At 52.2% G+C, this 24,987-nt stretch overlaps 1 protein-coding gene and 1 long non-coding RNA gene across 3 annotated transcripts in view; both read left to right on the forward strand.

Annotated features, from left to right (window-relative positions):
• Nucleotides 1–23,903, forward strand: part of APCDD1 (APC down-regulated 1) — a 31,093-nt gene extending 7,190 nt beyond the window's left edge. Inside the window, exons 2-5 of one of the 2 annotated variants that reach the window (XM_082354819.1) lie at nt 4,573–4,756; nt 8,920–9,451; nt 21,347–21,668; nt 22,825–23,903. In XM_082354819.1, the coding sequence (XP_082210945.1) occupies nt 4,573–4,756; nt 8,920–9,451; nt 21,347–21,668; nt 22,825–23,276 (1,490 nt within the window). In that variant the 3' untranslated portion in view covers nt 23,277–23,903. Of the gene's footprint in view, nt 1–4,208; nt 4,757–8,919; nt 9,452–21,346; nt 21,669–22,824 lie in introns of both variants that reach the window. The other variant, XM_082354818.1, reaches the window with a different exon arrangement.
• Nucleotides 13,202–15,746, forward strand: LOC309611061. The gene is made up of 2 exons (XR_014234310.1): nt 13,202–13,636; nt 14,218–15,746. It is a non-coding gene; the product is annotated as an uncharacterized lncRNA (long non-coding RNA).
• Nucleotides 23,904–24,987: the final 1,084 nt, after the last annotated feature.

Here is a 24,987-nt window from a genome sequence, read left to right on the forward strand (position 1 = left end):
TTCTCATTTATTCAGGCAAAAATGATGCACTGAACCATGGCAGAAGCTTCATAATTGATCTTCCTGCTTCTTAGCCCTCCAAAAAAAGGGAAAAGCAGTCTTTTCAAAATGGAATCCTGCGTTACATTGCGTACAGGCTTTGGGTGGTTCCTCTTCCCTGTTTCAGCCAAGTCCACGCTCAGGATGACGCACTCACAGCTCTTGATCACAGCCCGGCCTCTGTTTTGCCACTGTTCCCTCCTGGGCCACCCTGCAATCTCCCCTCCCTAAGGCCTCTTCATCCCCCCTGCACAAATCTCCCGTCCCCTCCTTATGTTGGGCATGTGCTATAAACTCTGCCTGGACCACTTCTGTTCAGTCTTCAAGGCATAGCTGCCTGCTCCCTCCGTCTTTCTGAGTCCCTTTATAAGTCCATTGGGGTTCTGATTTCTTCCCCAACTGAGGATTCCTTGGGGCATAATGTTTGTAGCTTCTGTGCCTACACAGTGCCTGGCCCTGCAGAGAGTCCTTTCTGATTGTTTGAATGAGTGAGTTGCTAGTTTTAGTCTCAGATTTGGAGCTGACGTAGTTCTGGCAATGCAGGAACACGGGGGTCCCTGGGTTGACCAGAAGTCTAAGGCTGGTCTCCTTGGAGGGCACCCATGGCTGACGCTGAGAAGGAAGTCATGGGATGTAAGGTGAGAGCGTTCCACATGGCCTCCCCTGTGGCTGAACTAGGTACTTCAAGTGGCCTTTTCATTCCCAGCCATTTACTAGAAGGAGGCCTCACATGGGGGCGGGTGGGGGGGAAGGTAATCCACGTCCCAATGAGCCAAGTAAGTGTTGGTGACCCCTGTCCATACCTGACCCTAAAAGACGGCTTCTCCTGCCTGACAGCAATGCCTGCTGTCACTTGACCCTTTTAATTTTGCTCCCTAAGGGTCATCGAGGTGGTGGGTATTTCAAAGGAAAAAGATAAAAAGAGAATAAATTCCAAGCCTGTTTTCCCATCCTAAAAATTCAGTCCCACCCTCGCGAGTGAGCCCTCAGCCACTGTGTCCTGGGGAGGGGCTGGCTGTCGAGTCCTCCATCTGGCCTCCTGGGCCGACGGCCTTGCCAGGTCCCTGACGTTGGCTCCTGTCTGACAGGAGCAGTAGCAAGACGGAGCTTGGTCTCTGGAAACCCTGAGGGACTTACTCTTCTGCCTGCTTTCTAATGATGTGCAAATTGGTGGTTCTGGGATTTTATGTCTTCCCCGCCCTCTGGTTAAAAAGCTGACTGTCGGCTCCAGCCTCCTGCACAACCGCGCAGGTCCTGAGCATCACGGCCCCTTCCTTTGCCTCTGAACCCACCTCCTGCCCAGACCCCGCCATCCCACCCTTGTCCTTGGACGTGCAGTCCAAGTGAGACCTTAAGAGCCTCCGGGTCAGAAAAACTTACCTTCAGTCTTCTTTATGCTTCCAGCCCCTAAGCTACACAGAGTGGCAGCGTGTAGTTATTTGTTAAACCGAGTAGAGCTTGTCACCACCCCTGCTCTCCATCCGGGTCACCAGTTAGTTGGCCGCCAGGAGCCCGGGCCTCGCTCTGGGCACACTGTCCCTCCAGAGTGCAGAGTGAGCTGGGCTCCAGGAGACTCTTAGCATTATTCCAGCCATTCTGTTAGTTAGGAAGGCCTTTCTCAGGACCCCCAAGAGCCTATTCATCATTTAAAATAATAGCAACTAACGTCTAACAAGAACCATGAACCACGTGCTAAAGGAAATGATCTCAGTGAATCCTGAGACCCACTCCGAGTGACGGCAGTGCTGTCACCCCCTCTGTACAGATGAGCACACTAAGGCTTGGGGGAGTTAAGTGACTTGTTTATGGTCACAGTGCTGATCATGTGTTTCACCGATTGTAGGATTTACAGTTTTTCATGTATAAGGGCTGGGCAGTGGGTGTGCATCTTCGGTGGGTGGGGCCTCTGGCCCCTGTGAGCCTGCAGGTGGCAGTCATGCGGCAAACCTGTCATCGCCTGTGTGAACCTGGACCCATACTGTCCCCATGTCACTTCCTCTGTGTGTGTCCTTGTTGCTCTCCATCTATGGTTTAGTTGCCAATAGGTTGGTTTTGGAAATAGAGTAAACACTGCAGCCAAGTGTTAGAATTCACTTGTAAATTCCACTCTCAGCGCTGAAAAGAAAAACAGTGTGGAAATCAGGCAGCCCAGTGACAGAGCCAGGGGTGTCCGTGTAACATCAGTGGGGCGAGAATTTATCACGGTGAGGGGGGTAGTAACTGCACTTACATATTTTCTCACCAAGAAACAGTTATTTGGAAAGGAAGATGCCACAAAAAGATAAGGCTGTGTTTGAGCCTTGTTGTCAAGATTCGTGCAGAGCAAACTGATTACCTGTCCTGAGTGAAGCGTTGCAGCTGAAGGCCAGACATGGTGCCAGATCTCTTTGGAGAGATAAAGCAGTCGGAGGCCCTGTGCATGCTCCAAGGGTATTGGGACTGCTGCTAAGGCAGGTGTCATCGTTTAAATGCAAGTGTTTTTGTCGCTGGTTATAAAATAATGATGCATCTTAATCATTGAAGTCTTGGATTTGACGAAATCCTTTAAGTGGCTGATCTAGTTTCAAACCCAAGCAGCCCAGCTCCAGAATTCCACCGATATCCACTCCCCTCCCAGCTTTCCTTAGCTTTACGGGAAAACATTTGTAGGGTGTAAAGGGGTTTATAAATCAATTTTTAGAACATAGCTTTGTTGATCGTGAGAGCATGACATCTTTACTGAATGCTGGGTGTCATATTTAAAGAAGACTCTTCCACAACCCCAGTGCTTTGTGACTTGAGCTAAAATATGTATTTTTGCCACGTTACAATTTATCATCCAATTGACCCACCAAATGGCAAGTTGTACTGTTTGATTTCATTCCTGACGGGGAATTCAGGAAGTGCTTCCTATCAACAAGATGACCACAACTCTTGGGGTTGGTGGAGGTACCCCCCCATCCTCTGGTTCAAAGCTAACTGAGAGAGATCAGCACAGGTGCCAGACAAATGGGGATTAAAATGCTGGAATTGGGATAAATACCCCATCAGAAGTCACAGTACAGGTGGATGTCCATGTAGGATTGCCAACAGGTCACCCCTGAATTTTCCAGACTTTCCACCTGGCTCAGTGCCACAGCCCAACCACTGAAGGGTCCTTACTATGGGGGTGGGAGGGGGCTGATCAAAATGCATGTATTTTATGTATTTTGAAAACAGGCTGGTTTTGCAAAGAAACAGAGAAAAATAGACCAGTTAGCAGGCTTGTTTCCTTCTTCTCTCTGGGGAGGGTCAGGGACAGAGAACCCAGGGCCATCATTTCAGTGGAAGTGCCTTCCCTGGGATGGGAGCTCGAGGCCACGGAGGGGGTCCTCGCTTAACAGCCCTGAGCATTAATGTCTACTCCACCTGACACAGATTTCTGAGTTTTAGTGTCGCCCTTGTTCTAGCTCAGGTGTGACTCACCTGGTTTGGCTGAATGGGGTTGTTGGTGAGGTTGCATCTAACATTCATTGCAAAATGATTACCACAGTTTCATTAACATCCTTTTTTTATTGTTGTACATTTGTCTAACTAGTGTCTTTTTTTTTTTTTTTTTTTTTTTTTTTTTGCTACCACAGTGCTGAATTCCTAGTAGGTCCACAATAAAGACCTCTCAGATTGTGAGTCACTTCAGGAGTGAATCTCAGAGGAAACAGTGGGCTCTCAGATGATAACTCCATCTGTTTTCCTTGCCTTTTTCTGAACACGAGGCTGGTGGTACTTTTGCATGTGTAAATTTTGGCCAACCTGGACGACGTGAAGATAAACTTAGTCTTAGTGTCCCTTTACCCATGGAAAATACAGATGTGCAATCAAAACCCTGTAACATATGTTTGTTTGCCACCAACTCCGAGGGGCAGCCTTGGAAGATCACTGGGGGAAATGCCACACCTGAGCCCTTATAGGGCGGGCCTAGGACTTGCACCCCCTCTAGAGGGCGTCCGTTTGGGGATTGAGAGACCCCGAGGTGCATGAGGTGGTGCGGGCAGAAGGGAGTCCCCACTGTGGGGCGCCTCCTAGCTGTTCCCTGCGCCTTTCTGCCCGTCTCCGTTCACCCTTCACTGAAGCTGCCGGCTCTCTGCCTTCCCATCTGTGTATCGCTGCACCTGTCCACCCTTCCTGACTACCTTTTCTGCCTGTCCCCTCAGCCCCATCTCCAGCCTTGATGACTCTGGAGCACGCAGTTCTGTCCCCTGCAGCTTTGCACAGCTGCTCGTGGGATGCACGACCTTGTTTGCAGTTTCGTGGACCTGGGTTTGAGCTCAGGCTTTGCCAGGAAACTCGCCAAGCGACCTCATGCAAGTCACATTCGTTATCTCCACAGACCCCAGTTTTCTCACCTGGGAGAGGATCTCCTGGGACACTGTAGAATGTGAATTCTAGGAGAGCAAAGACAGTGATAAAACCTGGTGTTTCCCACCTGTGGGATGTCCCCGCCTCGGGGACAGTGCCTCAGCTGGCTTCACGTCTCTGCGGCTCCCCTGACACCTGCCTTGCATGTATCTGTTTCAGGGCTGGGAGAGGGCTCTGCCCTCCTTCATCCGGACAGCAGGTCGCACCCCAGGTCCTTGGAGAAAAGTGCCTGGAGGGCTTTCAAGGAATCCCAGTGTCACCACATGCTCAAACATCTCCACAATGGTGCCAGGATCACTGTGCAGATGCCGCCTGCCATCGAGGGCCACTGGGTGTCCACCGGGTAAGAGGCTGGGGCGGGGGTCCCGGGAGGTCCTGGAGAGAGCACTGCTATGGAGAGCCTTCTTAGGGTTTCTCAGGTGCACAGAGACTTTCTAGAATCTACAGTGATTCTGAGGTTGTCTGAGTTCTAACTCACAGCCAAGCGACACTTTGAAACTCGGGTTGGTGAAGAAACAGAGCTCAGTCCTGTTGAAATCTTAGCCTCAGCAGCGGTGATACGGTACCGCTGTGAACCCACATGGGAGTGAATATGTCCTTGTTTATTGAACCCCGTAGGACCACTCCTGTATAAAAAGAAACCATTAGCAAGTGAAATTAGGAGTCTGTGTTTCACCAACCCTGAAACACGACTTGCAAGCTTCTGATGGTCTGAATATTCTAGCCATATTCTGGTAATTTAATATACAGCTTCAGGGTCTGAGAGTAAGTTAAAAGGTACCCATGCTACCTCAACCAGCCAGGGTGCAGCTCTTGGCTTCTTTTCCAGGCTGTGGAGCTGAGATTTATCCCAGTTTGAGCTCTGGCTTATCTTCCATTAGAGCTTTTAAAAGTAGCCCAGAGGCAGACCTGCAATCTCTTCCCTGCGCATTAAATTGTTGCAAATTCACAAGGCTAAGGGTGGGATCTGATCACTTCTGTGCAGACCACTCCTCCAGGTACCTTGGGGAGGGATCACAGGCATCCAGAGAAGAGAAAAAAGAAATCTTATGAGGAAGACCCAGAGGTTTTTGGGTTTTGTTTTTTTCCTAAAAATGGGGTTTCTCAAAATAACCGCATGGTCAGTATTGGCACAATCTTAACGCGACATACTTTTAAATAATTTATCATTTCGTTCAACAAATATTTCTGGAGCTCACAAATATTTACTGCACACGAGCACTGTTCTAGATTTTGTGTGTATAGCAGTGAACCAGACAGACATGGCCCCTGTCTTCAGGAATTCTACAAATACACAAAGAAGTGGTACGAAGAGGGAAGAAACAGGTGCTCAAGGAGAATACCAGGGCCCCTATTTTAGGACAGGGTGGGGTAGGAAGGGCTACCAAGAAGAGGACACTTGAGCTGAGATGTCCTTGGCTGTGCAAGACCAGGGAAGAGCTTTCCCTGTGGTAGGAGTGGCAGAGGCTGGACCCGAGAAGCACGGACAGGAGCCCTTGTTTCGTGGGTGGGGAACAGCCCCAGGGAGGTCAAGAAGGAGGCGGGGCCAGCCCCCAGGGCCCCCCCTGCACGCCATGTCTCTGTGAGTTTGGCTTTTTTTTTTTTTTAAAAGGCTAATTTCTTTTTTTTTTTAATTTAATTAATTTATTTATTTTTGGCTGTGTTGGGTCTTCGTTTCTGTGCGAGGGCTTCTCTAGTTGCGGCGAGCTGGGGCCGCTCTTTGTCGTGGTGTGCGGGCCTCTCACTGTCGCGGCCTCTCTTGTTGCGGAGCACAAGCTCCAAACGCGCAGGCTCAGTAGTTGTGGCTCACGGGCCTAGTTGCTCCGTGGCATGTGGGATCTTCCCAGACCAGGGCTCGAACCCGTGTCCCCTGCATTGGCAGGCAGACTCTCAACCACTGCGCCACCAGGGAAGCCCTGGCTTTTAATCTAAGAGAACTGGGACGTCATTGAAGAGATTTCAGCAAGGGCTGTGCTCAAACCTGATTCAGCTTGACTGAAGGGCGCTCTGGCTGCACGTGGGTGGTGGGAAGAGTGACTTGGGGACAACCAGGGTTCTTGGCCTCCTTAATCAATAGAAATTGATAAGAGGCCAGACAAGGAATTCAGGCCAGGCTTTATTGGGGCCCCTGCTGCAGCAAGGGGGAGCGAGAACAAACAACAGGTTCCCTTGCTTGCTTCCCAAGGAAGGGTGAGCTGGTTCCTTGTATGGGTTGAGGGTAGGGGCAGGTCCAGGGGTGGGGCCAGAGGCGTGGCTTAGGCGATCTGCCCACCCCTTGGTGGTATTGAGTGCAGGGGGCAGGTGCAGTACCCTGCTTTGCTCCTGACTCTTCAGAAGTGGCAGTTGGCTATTTGGTCTTTTCGTATCTTGTTATCCATAATTTGCCCCAACTGCGCATGCACGCAGTTATTTTTAGTCTCTTATAGTTTCTTTGTATTTTGTTGCCCGAGGAGACGTGTGTCCAGGTGCAAGCACTGCAGCAAAAGGGTCCCAGGTCCCAGATTGTTTCAACTTGGGGATGACCTATTAAAAGACTCAACAGTTCCAGCTGGAGATGACCAAGGCCTGGGTGAGGGGCGTCGGGGGTGGGGCAATGGAGAAGTGAGTGGGCTTGAGCTTGGGACCAAATCAACAGATTCTCAAGCTGAGATGAAGTGTTAGAAGTCGGCGATCCTCCTGTCTGAACTACAACAGACGTGAATCGCTGCTCCCACGGAAGGACTCCTCTGTCCCTGGGAAGGAACATGGGCTTCCTGTCCCTCCTGTGTCACAGAGACGGATGCTCAGAGCACCCCTGGCTGCTGTCTGGCGGTATCTGCGGTAGGTGACAGTCTCTACTAAGCTAATGGGACCCACTTCTAAGTGGCCCATTCATCAGTTTGTAAACTAATAGTAGTTTTGAGAACCACTGGCCTTTGGGATTTCAGCCCCACCACTTGATTTCGCCACTCAGCTCAAACCAGAACTATTGTATCTAATAAGTTTATATATAAATAATAGACACAAGCAGGGTAAAAAGACCAAGACTGATAAGACTGAAGTCTCAATGTCACTGAGACTAGGAGCTGGCTAAAGGGGATGAGTGGACAGATTCTTGGCCCAATGCAAGGAAGGAAACCCCCTCATTTCCTGGTGTGGGCCGTGCTGCAGGTGTAAAAATTGATTACAGTTAGACCAGATGAGGAAGGTCCCATCCAGGTGTTTCTGGCCTAGGCATCCAGCCTTTACCCGATGCCACAGCAGAAAACATTTTGCAGACTTCCCTGGTGGCACAGTGGTTAAGAATCCGCCTGCCAATGCAGGGAACACGGGTTCGATCCCTGGTCCGGGAAGATCCCACATGTCGCGGAGCAACTAAGCCCGTGCGCCACAACTACTGAGCCTGCGCTCTAGAGCCCGCAAGCCACAACTGCTGAGCCCACGTGCCACAACTACTGAAGCCCGCACGCCTAGAGCCCGTGCTCCGCAACAAGAGAAGCCACCGCAATGAGAAACCCGCGCACCGCAACAAAGAGTAGCCCCCGCTTGCCGCAACTAGAGAAAGCCCGCGTGCAACAACGAAGATGCAACCAAAACTAAATAAATAAATTAAGTAATTATATTTTTAAAAGATATTAATATTAAAAAAAAGAGAAAACATTCTGCCACTGTTGGCAGCACAACCGAAGGAGCCCTACCTGCCTCTTTATTTTCTGCTAGAGGGAAAACTAATTTTGACTGGACGGGGTAAGGGATGAATTTTCAATGGCCTCCAAGGGGTGCCTCCCTGAGACTAGATTCCGTTCCAGGACGACAGACACCTGGCACCTGGCTGCTGTGGACACAGTCTAGACGACGGAAGTGGTCAGGAAATCAACATCTCTAACAACACAGGGAGCATCTTTCCTAGGCCAGCCCCGCACCCTCCTTCCTCCTTCCCGCCTGGGAGTGAGGCCGAGGGGGTTGCTGAGGACGGCAGGTTCCTGCCCTTCTGTCTTGTCCATAAAGTGAAAGGAGGACAATCCCGGTGTAGAGCAACCGGGAGCACAGGTGCTGGGCCAGGCTTCCCCGGGCTCACATCTGGCTCTGATGCTGGCTGGTGAGGGGACCTTGGACACATTTCCTCAGCTCTTGTGCCTCAGTTTCCCCATCTGTAAAACAGGACAGTAATAATACCCACCCTTATAGCACAGGGAACTATACTCAGTATCTTGTAATAACCTATAATGGAAAAGAATCTGAAAAAGAACAAAACTGAATCACTCTGCTATATACCTGAAACATTGCAAATCAACTATACTTCAACAAAAAAAATAAATAAATAAAGAATAAAATGATCCTTGGGATGTAAATAAAAATAATAATAATAATAATACCCCCCACCCCCCAGCTCATAGGTTGCTGTGCGGATTCCGTGAACTGCCCGGAGTACCATCCTGTTATCATTACCGTGATCTCCTCGCACTGTGATGTGCCTCCTCCTCGTGGCTTTGGGCTCACAAGCGTCTTCCTCCCCCTTTTCTGCAGCTGTGAGGTGCGGTCGGGCCCTGAGTTCATCACCAGGTCCTACCGGTTCTACCACAACAACACGTTCAAGGCCTACCAGTTCTACTACGGCGGCAACCGCTGCACCAGCCCCATCTACACGCTGGTGGTCCGCGGCAAGATCCGCCTGCGCCAGGCCTCCTGGATCATCCGCGGCGGCACCGAGGCTGACTACCAGCTGCACCGCGTGCAGGTCGTGTGCCACTCAGAGGCCGTGGCGGAGCGGCTTGGCCAGCTGGTCAACCACACGTGCCCTGGCTTTGTGCCCGCCAGGGGTCCCTGGGTGCAGGACGTGCCCTACGACCTGTGGCGGGAGGAGGGCGGCCGCGAGTGCACCCGGGCCGTGAACTTTGCCATGCACGAGCTGCAGCTGGTCCGCGTGGAGAAGCAGTACCTGCAGCACAACCTGGACCGCCTGGTGGAGGAGCTCTTCCTGGGGGACATCCACACTGACGCCTCCCAGAGGATGTTCTACAGGCCGTCCAGCTACCAGCCCCCGCTGCAGAATGCGAAGGTACCCCGCACCACCCTGCATAGCCCCTGGGAGGGGCGGGGCTCTGCATCATGGAGGGGCTGCTGGGGGGGATGGGGGATGGGAGGGCTGCAGGTTGGGTGGGGGGACACGTAGCCCAGTCAGGAGGCCCCGGGTGGGCCACGACCTTGCTCTGTGATGGGGCCTTGGTTTTCCTATTTGATGAGGGTGGTGGTCCTGGGACTGGTGGTGCAGAACAGCCTTGGTGGTCGTCCTCGAAAATTCCTAAGGCTCCCTTCTGCTCTGAGCCTCTGGGAACTTCTTCTGTGAGTCTAAGAGGAAAGCTTGCAGGAAACGTGGAGATGTTCTAACCCTACCTGGGAAGATGCCCAGCCCAGCAGGGATCCTGGCCCTGGGGGCGGGGGCAGGGACAGTGCTGCTGGCCTGGGGCTGTGGACCCTTAGAACCTCCTGTTCCGTCTCCACGACGACCCTGTGAGGCAGTGACGACCACCCTCTTAGCAGAAGAGGGGGAAGCTGAGGTGAAAGGGGTGGTCTCCTGCCCAAGGTCACCGGTTGGTGAGTTTCAGGGCTGGAACTTGCATCCAAACCTTTCCCCAGACCCCACTGGACTATTTCCCCAGATCCCACACTCTTCCCATTGGACTAAGTGAGAAATCACTGTGACCCGAGGGGAGGATGGAGGGGGCAGGAAACAATTAAAACCTTCTAATGTTCTTTTCTTAAATGATAGTCCCCGTAATTACACTTGGAATTCACCAGGCATTTCCTTCCCACGGGCTCAGTGTCCGTGTCTGCATGTAACAGGGTCATTTCCACCGCAGAAGCTGGGGAGGCAGGAAGGGGGCCTGGGGGGCAGCGGCTTTCTCCCCAGTGGCCCCCACCATCAGACCGGCTTTTCTGGAATCCTTTCTAGAACAGCAACTCTCCAGTTGCAGGGCTTGTCCAGCTTTTGTTTGGTGGTTTATTTGTTTTTAAAGCATCTGTTTTCTTCTCAGTCCTTGGAGCGCACTCATGCCTAGTGAGGGTACTGCTGGTACTGCCCCCACCTGACCACTCGGTTGTCTTCTTTCTGTCTGTTACTGCGAGCTTGTGTCACGAAAGTCGCCTTTATGATGACTGTGGGGGGTCTGCCAGGAGGCCGAGCGGGTGGGGCGGCTTCCTCTGGATGCACATCTCGGGGACATCCCCTCCCCGTGCTGAGGGGACCCTGGGCTCCGCGCAGACCCCGGCCAGGTCCGCTGTGCTGTGCCCTGCGAGTTCTACAGGCACCAGGTGAGGCGGGGCTGCGAGGGAGAGGGCGGCCCTCCTGCCCCGGGGACCCCAGGTGTCCTTGCAGGGAGAGGGCGGGCAGTGGGCTCTGCCTGCTCCACAGCTAACGCAGAGGCACCAGGACGGGACTCTGCCTAGGAGGCACCAGGGCGAGGGCCCGGCTTCTGGGAAACGGAGGAACCGTCGAGGGACCTTTGCAGGTGGCCGCCTTATCCAGACGCTGCAGCTTAACGACACTTCTCTCCAAACTCCTGGTGTCAGGTGGCAGCGGGAACGGGATTTTCAGCCGTGCATCTGGCTTTCTTTGAGCACAGTCGAGCCAACGTTCACATTATCTCCGGGAGTAAGGGTGTCGTGAGTGAAAACGGTCTGCAGCTCATCCAGAAACCCCCTGGGAGCCAGAGCCCTGACCCAGCCTGGCCTGAGCCTGTGGGAGGATCCTCCCAGGAGCAGGGCCTTCATCCCTGCTCACCTTCCAGCGAGGATGCTGGTGAGTAGGGCGGCCAGGGCCCAGGAAGGAGAGAGGAGGCTGGATGGAGGCCCCCTGCCCAGAGGAGGCAGCAGACAGCCTGGACCAGCCGGCTTCCACTCTGAACCTGACCTTGGGCTGTTGGTGCACGTTGTCGGGTCCAGACTCCGTTTCCTCACCTGCGGATGCCCACGTGGGCTTTTTGATCTCTTGAGCGCTCCTTAGGCCTGGAAAAGAAAGGAGTACCCACAACCGCCTTTCTCGTCTTACCTCCGTCTCTGCCCCTCCTCTCACTCCCATTTTCTCTTCCCTCCTCTGCAGGGGCAGTTGTGGGACCGTCTCCCAGATTCTTAAGAAGTAAATTCTTTAAACCCTAGGCTACAATCCCTCATTTAAGGAATATTAAGGGTGGAAAGAACCTTGGATCTTGGAGATTATCCAGGACACACTGTTAAGCTTTTTTTTTTTTTTTTAAAGGAAGGTACAGAATAACATGAACAGTGTGATACCATGTGTAAAGCTAGTAATAAAAGAAGAAGGTAAACTGATCAAGGAGCCAGTGTTTCTGCAGTGGAACAGTGATGGTCTCAGAGGCAGGGGACAGTGTGGCCGGGGGAAAGATACTCGTCACCGTGAACGTTTTTGTACCTGCTGCGATTTGTGCCGTGATCTTATACTACCCAAACTCCATCACCACACTCAAAACAGATTCCAAAAAGGCAGGATTCTGAGGCTCGGAGGAACGCTGTGGGCACAGATGAAGCCGGTGAAGGGGCTGGGCGGACGCAGGCCGGCGTCCAGGACCTGGCCTGCGCTCTCCCCTGAAGGCCGGCCCAGGTCCGCGTGGCTCTGGGAGCTGAAAGGGCCCGTTCTTCTCCTGTTGTCCCTGGCATGTGCATCCTAGCCTGCAGTGAGCAAGCAGTCAGGAAGTTTTGAGATCCCTCCCCAGGCCGGCCAGGAGAAGGGATCAGCGGACTTGGCCGCTGGTGCCTTTCCAAAGCCCCAGGTGCTGCCTGCCCGCTGGGCTCCCACAGACCCGCCCACCAGCCCCCTGGGAAGGAGGAGGGCTGGGGGCACATCCGGACAGACCACAGGCCTCGCCCCCCACCTCTGAACCCTTCATCTTCCCTAATCGCCGGTCCGAAGAGACCTGGCTGAAAATTAGTTTAAATGCTAAGTTGAGTTTAAAACCACTAGTCTCAGCCCCTCTGGAAACGGGACACCATGTAAAAATAGAGATTTTAAATCAACTTGATTTTCTAAGCTTTATACAGCTTTGCTGTGAGGTTCAGAGCCCTTCGGCAAAAAAATGATGTTTGAAGAGAATCAGGTGAGCCGGGAGGATTCTTTCAGGATGAAGTTGTCTACTCTTCATTAAAAAAACAGGACCCCCTAAAATAACCCTGAAAGAAGATGCTGTGCTTGAATCGAGTTTAGCATCAGGGCAGCCCTTACCCTCTGCCTGGATTCCTGTGTGGTGGAGGCTTAGCCAGGTGCCCTCTTTCCTTGGCAGAATCAAAAGTAATTAAGAGCAAATGATTGCTGGGGTCATTGGAAATGCCAGGGCCTCAGGATCATACTTGCAAAGCAAGCAGAATTGGTCTTTTTCCAAAACCCTGCACTGATGAGGCCACAGGGTCGTAAATCAAAGGGCTTGCCTGCAAACCAGACCACTCTCCCCAAGCCATGTTTCTGAAATAGCCTGCCTGGAACGCTGATAGTGGGGCTGCCCGTCGGAGGCGGAAACACAGCAGAGTGTTTTGGGGGTGCCGGACCGCTGGGAGGAAGCAGGGGTACTCGTGTGCTTTCTCTCCTGAGTTCCCTGCAGGCCTCTGGACTGCGAGTAGTCATTTGTTTTTGAGGGAGCTTGTCTTCCCAAGCCTCCTCAGAGCATGTGAGCTACACAGATTTATGGTGACATCTGTGACATCCGAGGGACTTTGGACCACGTGGCTGTGGACATCGGAGTTTCCGCCCAGCTCCAGGAGGCAGCTCTGCAGCAGGAAGGGGTCTCTCCTCAGGCATGTGGTTGGCGTGGCTCCCGGCGGGGTGGGTAAGTGGGTGTCACAGGTGCACGAGTAGAAGGATCCAGAAGCTCACGGAGGAATCACTGCCCCTGCTCTTTCGGTCAGTGCAGGGCAAAGAGAAGAGGGTTTTGCAGAGGTGATGGTAGTCAGAAGAGGTGGTAGAAGACCAGGGCATTCAAGGAGTCATGACCGAGACAGTGTCAGAAGCCCACCTTATGTTCAATCAGGATGCCCCTTACAGAAAACCGTGACCCTGCCCCCAGGGCCGGGTGTTCACTGCCAGGCCGCACGTGCCGCCCACAGGATGAAAAAAGAGCCGGCGATGGGGGTCGGATGATGGGTTCTGGCCTCCGAAAGGCTTGCTCATGTGGACATTTTATTTGGGTCGAAATATGAAGAGTCACACGATTGCCACACTGCACAGCTACTGGCCTCTGCTGTGAGTGCAGAAACAGTTCATTATTTTTCTTGATTACTGAGTGCAAGATTTTTATTTAAGGAGTCAGCAGACCAGGAAGTCGTTGTTGTCAGGGACAATGCAAGTGGTAAACATTTCATCCCTTAAAAGTCCAGGAAGCTGAGAGGACGGCGTGAACGCCTGGGCTGCAGGAAACCGACCATTGGAGAGTCTGGGTCAAGTCCTGTGTGCGGGGCATTGGCCGAGCACTGTGGGCAGAGGGCAGGGGGGAAGGGGGCCAAACGTGGGGTCCGCTGCCTTTACAGCCGATGTGATTATGAAGATGAGTCTCCTTCAACTCTTTAAATGCGTTTAAATTAATAGGAGGGGAAGAAGCAATCAAACAAGTAAAATTTAATCAGCATTTTCTTCTGAAACCATTCTTATAGTCATTTGTATTGAAGAACCATCTTCTTATGGTCCTTTTATCGAGCTCTGGGCTCTGTGCAAAGTGTGTATGTACAGGCAAGGTGGAGATGAAATTATCTTTTGTGTGATTTACAGGAAAGGCTTTTGGGAGCTCACATCTCAGAGTCTAAACTTCTTGGAAATCCCATTTCTAGAAAATGCAGTACTGCTCCCGGGCACCCACCGATGCTCCTTCTTCCCTCCAGGACGCAGTGTTCTGTCGGTTCCGCTCACGGAAGACCCGGCAGCCAAACGCAGGCCCTGAGGAACCGGCCGTGCCTCTCTCACCCTTTTCCGTCGTCCTTCCAGCCCGGGCCCCTCTGTGGTGGTTGCATCACAGCTACAGGGTTGCTGTGCAGAGTCCTTGTGAGGCTAAGTCCTTCTGTCCTCAACGCCTGCCACCTGCTCCTGGCAGGCGGTGACCAGGCTGAGGGGGTCCGAGCGTTGCCGTGTGCATGTGGCATTGGCTGCCCCGGCCTGGCCAGACAGACTGCCAGCCTCTGGGTGTGGCCCTAAGGCTACAGTTACAGAGACCCAACCTGTGTGGCCACGGCCGTTTCCCCTACTTTCTTCTGAAAGAGGAATCATCACGGCTCCTTTGGGAGGTCAGAATGAGCCCGAGTCCACAACATCCTAGGATCCCAGCTCTGAAAGGCACCCCAAGAGGCCCCTCCCACAAAGCGGGCAGCGCTCACGGTTGTGATGAATGCTGGCTGCTCTGTTCATCTTGTTACGTATCCGAGGACAACTTTCTAACCATCCATCAGCCCGTGAGCCATGAACCTGTATCACACCTACTGCATTCTCCTAGGTGTCGTGGGACATAGGAAAACGGGAGGGCGCTGGTCTTGGCCTCAAATAGCTACCATGTCACGGAGAGGAGCCGGGAAGGATGTCCGCGTAGGAAGACCCACCGTAGGGCGCCTGCAGTTCAGTCACACGCGTGGTGAATGGCACTCGGGAAGACAGCTTTCAGCATCATCCTCATCCTCGGCCATCCGTGGAGGTTTCTTCCTGAGAAACGTGACCCGGGGGAGCAGAACTCTAGGAGGGGGCATTTCATCATCTATCCCCATTTCTCCTCCTCCTCAAACAAAACATTTAGCCCAAGAAATGTCTTATGCAGGCTGCTTCTCTAGTTGACTTATTCACGACAAGATCACGTCAAGTAACTTTTTCCATTCTGGGAAGATGCTGGGAAACAAGTGGATCCGTCAGCAAATGCTGACGAACAAGCTCTCCAGAAATAAATGTTGGCAGGGAACAGGGCAAAGCCTAGAGAACTGTGTCAGTCATCGGCCAGAGCGGACCTTTTCAAGGGACCAGAGCCCTTGGTAGGGAGACGTGTGTTCCTTGCAGACCCCAGCCTAAGGGGCAGCCTGGGGCCAGAAGGGAGCGCTCGGCAAGCCCCACAGCCGAGTTCCGTCCCAGATCCCTCTGAGCCATGTCATTCTCTCTCTCTGTGCTTTGATGGCCTCATCTGTGACGTGTACTGTGGTCTCTTTGGGAGACTGAGAAGCGTAAGGAGATGATGTGCTTGAACTTCCCCGGCATCAAACGCCCTGTACATGCAAATTGTGTTATTTAACTGTTCCCAGGGCCGGGCCAGGATCAGGAAGCACAGTGGGAAAACCCCCCTCTGCCTAGGACATTGCTCGCTGATAAAATGTGATGTTACATTTTCGTTTTTAGAATAAGCTTGATTTCTTTCTTAAGAGATTAATGGTATAGGGATGCCCCCCCAACCCCCGCCCAGGAATGAAAGCTTTTTATAGTTGGTGTAAAGAATAGCAGCAAGGAACACGTTCTGGTCCCTTGGCTCTAGCCCTCAGCTTCTGTGTGCACAGGAACCCTGACATTAAAATAGCCTGTCTGAGATGCGAGGGAGGGAGTGATGTGAAGCCTAACGGGAGAGCCTGGGAAAGACAGCTTCTCAGATGAGACTCATGGATCAGAGCATGGACCAAACAAAGAGTAACTTCATGAAGCAAATGAGATTTCATGGTACAAATCACTCTTCATGTTGAAAAACTCTTCCCCTTTAGTCATTGTGAATGGCCGCTATTTAAGAAAAGCATCTTGGAAAAGAGAAACTTTAGAGCTGGTACGATATCTAGGCCTTAATTTCTGCTTCTCCATGGTTGTTCCTGTAGGTCTTTTGGATTTTATTCAAGCCAAGGATAGTGGTAATTAAGAGCACAAATCAGATTTTAAAAATATCTGTCCACAAAACAGAAAGGTGTTCCCTTTATCCGACCTTGGCTGAAACTGTCCCCTTGTTGACAGCATCCACAGAGAGGCCAAAACTCCCACACTCATGTATGACATCTTTGGTTTCTTAATGCCAGCTAAAGAGTTGGTTAAAACGGTAACTAGTCAACTCAACAACAACAATAAAAAGCAACCCGATTAAAAAATGGGCAAAGGACTTGAATAGACATTTCTCCAAAGAAGATGTACAAATAGCCCATAAGCACATGAAAAGATGCTCAACATTTCTAATCATGAGGGAAATGCAAATCAAAACTACGGTGAGATAGCACATCACACATATTAGGATGGCTGTTATCAAAAAAAAAAAGAGAGAGAAAATAACAACTGCTGGTGAGGGTGTAGAGAAATTGGAACCGTCGTGCTTTGCTGGTGAGAATGTACAATGGTGCAGCTGCTGTGGAAAACAATATGGCAGATTCTCAAAAAAGATTGAACATAGAATCACCATATAATCCAGCAATTCCACTTCTAGGTATATACCCAAAAGAATTGAAAGCATGTTCTCAAATAGATTGGACACCCGTGTTCACGGCAGCATTATTCACAATAGCCAAAAAGTGAAAGCAACCCAGGTGTCCATTGACAGATGAATGGGTAAACAAAATGTGGTCCATCCATACAGTGAAATACTATTCAGCCTTAAAAAGGAAGGAAATTCTGACACATGCTACAACATGAATGAACCTTGAGGACATTATGTTAAGTGAAATAAGCCAGTTATAAGAAGGACAAATACTGTATGATCCCACTTATGTGCGGGACCTCGAGTAGTCATATCCATAGACACAGAAAGTAGGATGGTGGTTGTCAAGGGCTATGATGGGGGGTGGGATGGAGTGTTGTATTTAATTGGGACAGAGTTTCAATTGGGGAAGATGAAAAAGTTCTGGAGATGATGGTGGGGATGGTTGCACGACAGTGTGAATTACTTAGATGGGAAGTTTTATGTTATGTATGTTTGACCACAATGAAGTAAAGTAGCTAGTTCAGGAATTTGGTAAGACCAATACCCAAGGGGCAACTTCCTCCCACTCCTTCCCAACCGATGGGTGACAAGCTTCCCTGAAACTACCTGGCCTGCCTTTCTCTGCTGCCGACCAGAAACGCTTCAGCCAGGACCATCTCTCGCCTGAAGGACCACAGCCCAGCCAGATGCTCATCTCGGAGCTCAGGACCCGTGCCCTGTCGTTCTTAAAGAAAAACACCAAACGCCAGCGTGTTGGGCATGGAACATCCTGGGCCCCACGTTGGTGGCCCCTCCCCTCCGAGCCGGTTCCTTTTCTGAAGAGCAGTTGATCCCTGGTGTCATCCGAGCAGTGGCTCTTGCAAGAACTGAGACCCCTTGTTCCTGCCCCGCCTGCTCAATCTAAGAAGCTTTCTGGGCACTTCCTGAATGATATTGGTATTTGAGGAAACAAACAAATCTTTTCAGGGATTGAGACTCATGTCTTCCTAGAATGGCCAGAAATGAAGTGGTCACAACTGATGTTTTTAAATTCCCAAATCACAGATAGCAAACCGAGTGGTGGGGAACAGGAAGAAGGGGTTGGAGGCTGGGTCGGCGTGTAGGGACCTGCAGTGCACGTGGGCTGCATAGGATCTGCTCAGTGAGCGGGTATTGGGGGAGGGCGGTCAGCAAGCTTCCAGCTGGCGAGCTCCCAGTGGAGTAGCTGAGCCATCGCTCCTCGTGGGTGTTTTGGAAGCTGCCTGGCATGTGTTCTCAGAGGGTCCTCTCTCTTTCCAGGGCCGCCTTCTGCACCACTCAGTGTGCTGGCTAACGGGTACCAGCACCAGATTTCCCCCCTCCCCCGTCCTGTCTGTGAAATCTCAGAGGCTTGAGTCTGAGTACAGGGCTGGTCTCACACAGGCCATGTGGGGCTGGGGCACGGGAGCAGGGGCAGCAGGTACAGTTTGATCAAGGTGCTGATCATGATAACGCTTGTTAGCCATTAAGGAAGGGGCTACTTCCTGGGTGCGGGAGTTAATATGATGTTACAGAAATCATATTAACTTTCCATCCCAGACTTTGAGTAAAAACCCCCTTTTGGGGTAAAAAAATTGGAACCTTCGCTTCCTAGTAGTTTACAAGAAAATACATAGTGGCAAAATTACTGAATTCAGTGATGCTTTCTTTTAACTAAATTTGTGTCTTTTTCACCCTGTCATGCGTTTGAAAGATAGTGGCGCATATAGCAGGAGATGTGCCGTTTGTTTGGTCTTCCCACCAAGTGCCGTGCACGCATGCAACCCCACGCCGAGAAACTTCTCCTCGTAGTGGTTCTGGGAGCCCAGAGTGGGACCCACCTTAGTCTAATCCTCATTTCTTATGGCATTTAGGCAGGTGTAACAGTGCTCATTTTATGCATGGGGACATTGAAACGGAGAGATCAGTAACTTGCCCAGGGTCCCCAGCTGCAGTCGCTGGCCCGTGGATCTCCTGCTAAGGCCGGAACCATCTCTTTCTGTGCAGTTAAGTGCAGGCCTCGTGGGCTGTGTGCACGTGTCCTTCCTGCCCGTTTCCTTGCTGTAGCTTGCAGACGGCTCACTGCTGACCACAGGCTACAGGGCACTTTCTCCCGTGTGTCTCAGAGGCCTTGGTAGGAAACCGTAGGCCCACAGACGCATGGGCCCCGGGACAGCGAGGCCTCTGCACTGCCTGTTTGATCTCATTGTCCACAGGCCCCAAGCAAACCTCCTCTCCTGTAAATGACAACTCCAGGCTCAGCTGATGAGCACAGGGACCTTCAGCGGGCGCTGAGCTGTCCTGGGAGGAGAGTGTGGAAGGGGCGGCTGGGGAGCCCTGGTCCCCTGCAATTCCCACCTACTCTCCCAGGCAACCCAGCCTTCAACCAAAGAACTGCCGCAGCCCCGCATGGAGTCAGTGCCGGGGATGGAAAGGCCTGGAGGTTTGGATTTCTGCCCAGAAAACAAGTGCCTGCCTGCCCAAGTGGCCACCTGTCAGTCCCTGTCTACAGGCCAGGAGCTGCTGGACCAGGAGCTGCTGGACCAGGAGCTGCTGCACGGTGGGCCCCGGGCAGGGGGCAGGGACAGTGTCGCCCTCCTGCCAGCGCACCGGGCACATTCACGTGGGCCTCTAGCGTGGCTGGTGTCTGGCAGCCCAGGAGGCTTTACAGACCTGCATGGGAGGGAGAGTACTGAAGAGGATGCCCCATCCGGGGAGGCAGCCCTGGCCCATGGGCCTCCGGTGACTTGGGTCCAACAGCGGATGGCAGTCTGTCTGGTCAAGGAGCCGGCTCCTATGTCTCCAGACCTTGGCTTTTTGTGTGAGCCCTGAGCCCTTCAGGCAAACAGCATCTACATGGCTGACAGTCGGGCCCTCCTACTCTACTCGGAGGAGGTTTCCTAAGTGGCAACCCTAGACAGCCCTTGTGCCAGGTCCACGTTGGTGCTATAAGCAGGCCCGGCCAGAGAGGCGCTCCCGAAAGACGGGGCGGCCACTCTCTTGCACTGATTAAATGGCGTGAAGCTATAAAGCAGGAAGCATTCAGAGCCCATAAACCATCCAGACCTCAGGCCAGCAGACGCAGGTAGGGACAGGAGTGCCCATGGCCTCTCCGGGCCTCTGCTTTTGCCTCCTTTGGGGCTGTGTCCTTCATGCCTCCTTCATGGGGACCTCTGCCCTCACTACACAGCGCCCTGTGTCACCCACGGCAACTGGAACGCTGTCCTTTTTTTTTCTTTTGTGTCTCATAATTATTATTATTTTTTAATTTATTTATTTTTGGCTGTGTTGGGTCTTCGTTTCTGTGCGAGGGCTTCCTCTAGTTGCGGCGAGCGGGGGCCACTCTTCATCGCGGTGCGCGGGCCTCTCACTATCGCGGCCTCTCTTGTTGCGGAGCACAGGCTCCAGACGCGCAGGCTCAGTAGTTGTGGCTCGCTGGCCCAGTTGCTCCGCGGCATGTGGGATCTTCCCAGACCAGGGCTCGAACCCGTGTTCCCTGCACCGGCAGGCAGATTCTCAACCACTGTGCCACCAGGGAAGCCCTCATAATTATTTTTAATGGAAGAATCTAGTTGTAAAATACGCGTCACATAAAATTTACCATCTTAGCCATGTTTAGATGTCAGTTCAGTGACATCAAGGACATTCACATTGTCATACGATCTTCATCTCCATCTGGCCACGAACTCCCCACCCCCACCCCAGCCCCTGGTAACTCTATTCTGCTTTCCGTCTCCATGGATTTGATGACTTGAGGTCCCTCCTATAAGTGGGATCGCACAGAATTTGTCCTTCTGTGACCGGCTGATTTCACTCAGCATGATGCCCTCACGGTTCATCCTTGTAACGACATGCGTGTGTCAGGATTCCCGTCCTTTTTTAAGGCTGAATCATAGTCATTGTGTGTCTAGACCACGTTTTGTTTATCCATTCAGCCATTGATGTACATTGTGTTGTTTCCGTTTTTAGGTTATTGCAAATCGTGCTGCTATGAACGTGGGTGAACAAATACCTCTTTGAGACCCTGATTTCAGTTCTTTGGGGTATAAACCAGAAGAGGGGTTGCTGGGTCCTAAGGTGATCCTTTTCCACAGCAGCTGCACCCCTTTACGTTCCTACCAGCGGTGCACGAGAGTTCCAGTTTCTCCACGGCCCCACCAATGCTCTCATTTTTTGCTTGTTCTGATAGTAGCCATCCTAATTAGGGTGAGGTGATGCCAGCTTTTCTTTTTGAAATCAAGTGTCCAGGGCACATGGTCTGAAAATGTAACAGGATTCTAAAGGGGGTCCAGATCACATTAAGTATTTAGGCAAGGCTCTACCGTTAGCCAAACACACTTACGTACTTGTGAGCACACGCAGGCACACACACCCTGTCTGCGGCTCCAGTTGCCCCTGGGGTACCCAGGTTACAGGTGGCGGTGCCTCAGGGGCTGCCGGCGCCTGTGCCGTGAGCCCCGTCGAAGGCAGCGCATGCGCACTGCTCTCATGGAGACTTTTTTTTTTTTTTTTTTTCTTTTCCCCCCGTGTTTGTGTTTTGGCTCCAGAACCACGACCACGCCTGCATCGCCTGCCGCATCATCCACCGGTCGGATGAGCACCGGCCGCCCCTGCTGCCCCCCAAGGCGGACCTGACGGTGGGCCTGCACGGCGAGTGGGTGAGCCAGCGGTGCGAGGTGCGGCCCGAGGTCCTCTTCCTCACGCGCCACTTCATCTTCCACGACAACAACCACACCTGGGAGGGGCACTACTACCACTACTCCGACCCCGTGTGCAAGCATCCCACCTTCACCATCTACGCCAAGGGCCGCTACAGCCGCGGCGTGCACTCGGCCAGGGTCATGGGCGGCACGGAGTTTGTGTTCAAAGGTAGGGCTCCTGCCCCACGCCCCACACCCCGAGGTCACGGCAGCAGTCTGGGGACGTGTTTGTGGAGGCGGAGCCAGGGGCAAAGGGCATCTTCTCTGCTACGGATGTTGGGGAGTGGACTGCCTGCCTGCATCATTCTCTGCAGCCTCGGAGCTGGCGTTAGTGACGCCCAGGTGCTCAGAGTGTGCCCGTCGTGCCCTTGAGAAGATGCCACGTGCTTACAGGTGGGCGGGCGGTATGCCTAGTGATCACCTAAGTAAGGCAGGTAAAGGGTGACATTCTCCAGGCTGCAAGGCTGTGAGCAAGGGGTGGGGGGGCCTTGTGATCTCTATTTCTAGACTGTTTTTAAGCTTGTGCATCTTTTTAGGAAGGTGTCAACCCTGTCATGGACAAATAAGAGGGCTGGCCTAGATTCCCCTCCCAGGATAGCATGCTGTGATTCAGTCCATTTAATATGAAGTATTTCTGCCAACCCAGATAAACCCTGGGGCATTTTACTGCCCCCCTCCCACCTTAGGGAGGAAGATTGGCTCTAGGGACAATGGGCCTTTGGTAGCTGTAGCCCAGAGAACAACCATCTGGGTCTGAGTCCCCTCCAAAGCTCTCAAGTGTATGCAGAATATGGGCCCCTGGGAGAGCCTCAGAAGCGGTCCTCTACAAGGGCTGGGATTTCCATTGAAGAGATTTGAGCATATTTTTCTTGCTTGCAACCTAATTTATTTTAGTTGCCTGATTTACGGGCCAGTATAGACTGCTCACTCATATAGGTGTCTGACACCAAAACTATTTAAAAACCTCAAAACCTATTCATAAAAACAAATGCCAGTTTTTGTTGAATACTGTGTCCATCCCAAAGAGCAGTGTCCGCAGAGACCACTCCTTGGGGACAGTCTGACTTCACAGGAACAGGCTTGGTCAGTTGTAGTCTGGGCTCAGCATTTACTGCCAGATGGGCTGGACTTTTCCTAGTGGCACCTTCAGGGTGCTTGGTGTGGCCACCGGTCATGTCCAGACATGGAACCTTTTCCATCTGAGGGTCTTTTCTGTGGGCTGTGGTCTGGCGGGTTGGTCTGCAGGGTGGGTTTGAGAGCAGAAGCCTGTGAGGCTTGGTGCCCCAGCATCCTTGAGTCACGGAGCTGTCCTGTGTCCTTGGCAGTGAACCACATGAAGGTCACCCCCATGGACGCAGCCACTGCCTCGCTCCTCAATGTCTTCAACGGGAACGAGTGTGGGGCCGAGGGCTCCTGGCAGGTGGGTGTCCAGCAGGACGTGACCCACACCAATGGCTGTGTGGCACTGGGCATCAAACTACCTCACACAGAATACGAGATCTTCAAGATGGAGCAGGATGCCCGCGGCCGCTACCTGCTCTTCAATGGCCAGAGGCCCAGCGACGGCTCCAGCCCGGACAGGCCCGAGAAGAGAGCCACATCCTACCAGATGCCCTTGGTCCAGTGCGCCTCCTCGGCGCCCAGGGCTGAGGACTTCTCTGAGGACTCCGGGGGGCATCAGCACCGGAGCCGGGCACCCGGGAGAGGCCCGTGTCCCCTGCTGCTGGCCGGGCTCGCTGGCCTTTGGACTCTGCAGCCCTGGCACAGTCTTGGATAGAAGCGCTTACAGAGTTTGATTTTTCCAAACCAGGATGCCTTACAATTTACAGATTTTCTTTACAAAAAGAAAAGACACTTCTTCCTCGGATGCACTTGAGCGGCTGAGAACAGTCCTCCTCCCCGCCTGGCCCCCGCCCGCCCGGCCTGAGTCATGAGCTGTTTGAAGTTTCGGCTTTGAACTCCATCCAGTCAGATCCCGGGCCTGGGCGTCCTCACCATATAATTGCACTTTAAGACCGCAGAGAGTTTCAGGCGAGCGTGTTGGCGGAGGGAGCAGAGTGAGAGCTCCATCTTCTTCTTTTCTTCCTTTTCATTATTATTGCATTTCGGGGGGGAACTTAGGAGAAACACATATCCAGCTTCAGCTTTTCCTGCTGCTTCACTGCGGTTGCTTTCTGCTCCTTTGAGCCTGTTTCACTCTCCGAGTTTTCCAACTTGGAATGCAGTGCAGAGTTGGTTTGGGACTGCGATCCAGACACGTTTGATTAAATAAAGAAGAGACAGGGGTGCAGGAAAAGACACTGGTGTAACGGAACCACCTTGACAGGTTTATGCAAAAAGAGAGCAAATCCACACTTTCAAATGTTGAAAAGTATCTGTAATTAAAGTTTCAGAGTCATTTAAACGTTGGTTGTTTTAACTTGTTGGGAGATGTTGGCGCTGGTCTCTGGGTGGCTGCAGGACGCACGCTGCTCTTACCTGCCCGGGGGACAGGGTGTGGAGTACGTGTCAGCTGGAGGCGGTCCCGCTACCGACGGACAGGGGCAGCAGTGCAGGTAGGGTGACAGTGCGTGATGGTGACCTGAGTGACGCAGTGCCCATTCGGTCTGACCTCATCTCCATGGGACCCCATCCCGGCTCACGTCGTGTCTGGAGCTTCACTCTGCCATCTCTGTCATTTCAAAGACCAAGACTCAGAGGCCACGCGTGGGCACCATGGGCCTGGCTGTGCAGAGAAGGCGGTGGGGGGATCCTAGCTGGGTGCCCCACGAGACCATCCACCCTCCTCACGGGACGGGCCGGCCCGACCCGGCTCTGTCACTGCAGAGGGTCTCAGGGCACCTTCTACAGAGTCTGTGAGGGTGCATGAGTCACGTCTGCATGTCACTTTGGATTATTACGAATGGTGGGCTCAGGACGCCAAAGGTGGTTGCCAGGGGAGACTGATGGAGGGAAATGGTGAATAACCGACAGAAAGCCTGGACATAACTAAAAACCAGCGTGGAAACCACGGTCAAGGTCTAGAGTCACACCTATATTTAAGAGTTACCTTTACGAGATGCTGTGATGTTAAGTTATAAGTGGGGCGTGGAGGACCACAGTGCTTTATCTCTAGATGATATTTTACGTTGTGGTTGAGGGGGTTTATTCAAATGAAAGTACTAACTTAATGTCTGCCAAGTTTAATAAACAGAGATGTCAAAAATGCTCCCACAATACACATTTTACCTGTGGATCTATTTAATTAATACTAATACTATCTTTAAAGAATATAATAAAATTATGTAAAAAGCGATGTTCACTGCTAGAGAATACTTCAGTGATTTACCATAAAAATGATAGGTTTATAGCCACATAATTCACAGCCACTCACCTGGACTTAGCTAGTCACATTGTTTAAACCTACACTCCATATATGTATACACACACATAGATACATATACCCAAATATATAGGTGTTAACGTGTATACAGTGTGTGACTATATGT

The sequence above is a fragment of the Balaenoptera borealis genome, assembly GCF_965194805.1.
Source record: "Balaenoptera borealis genome assembly, chromosome: 14".
Taxonomy (NCBI): domain Eukaryota; kingdom Metazoa; phylum Chordata; class Mammalia; order Artiodactyla; family Balaenopteridae; genus Balaenoptera; species Balaenoptera borealis.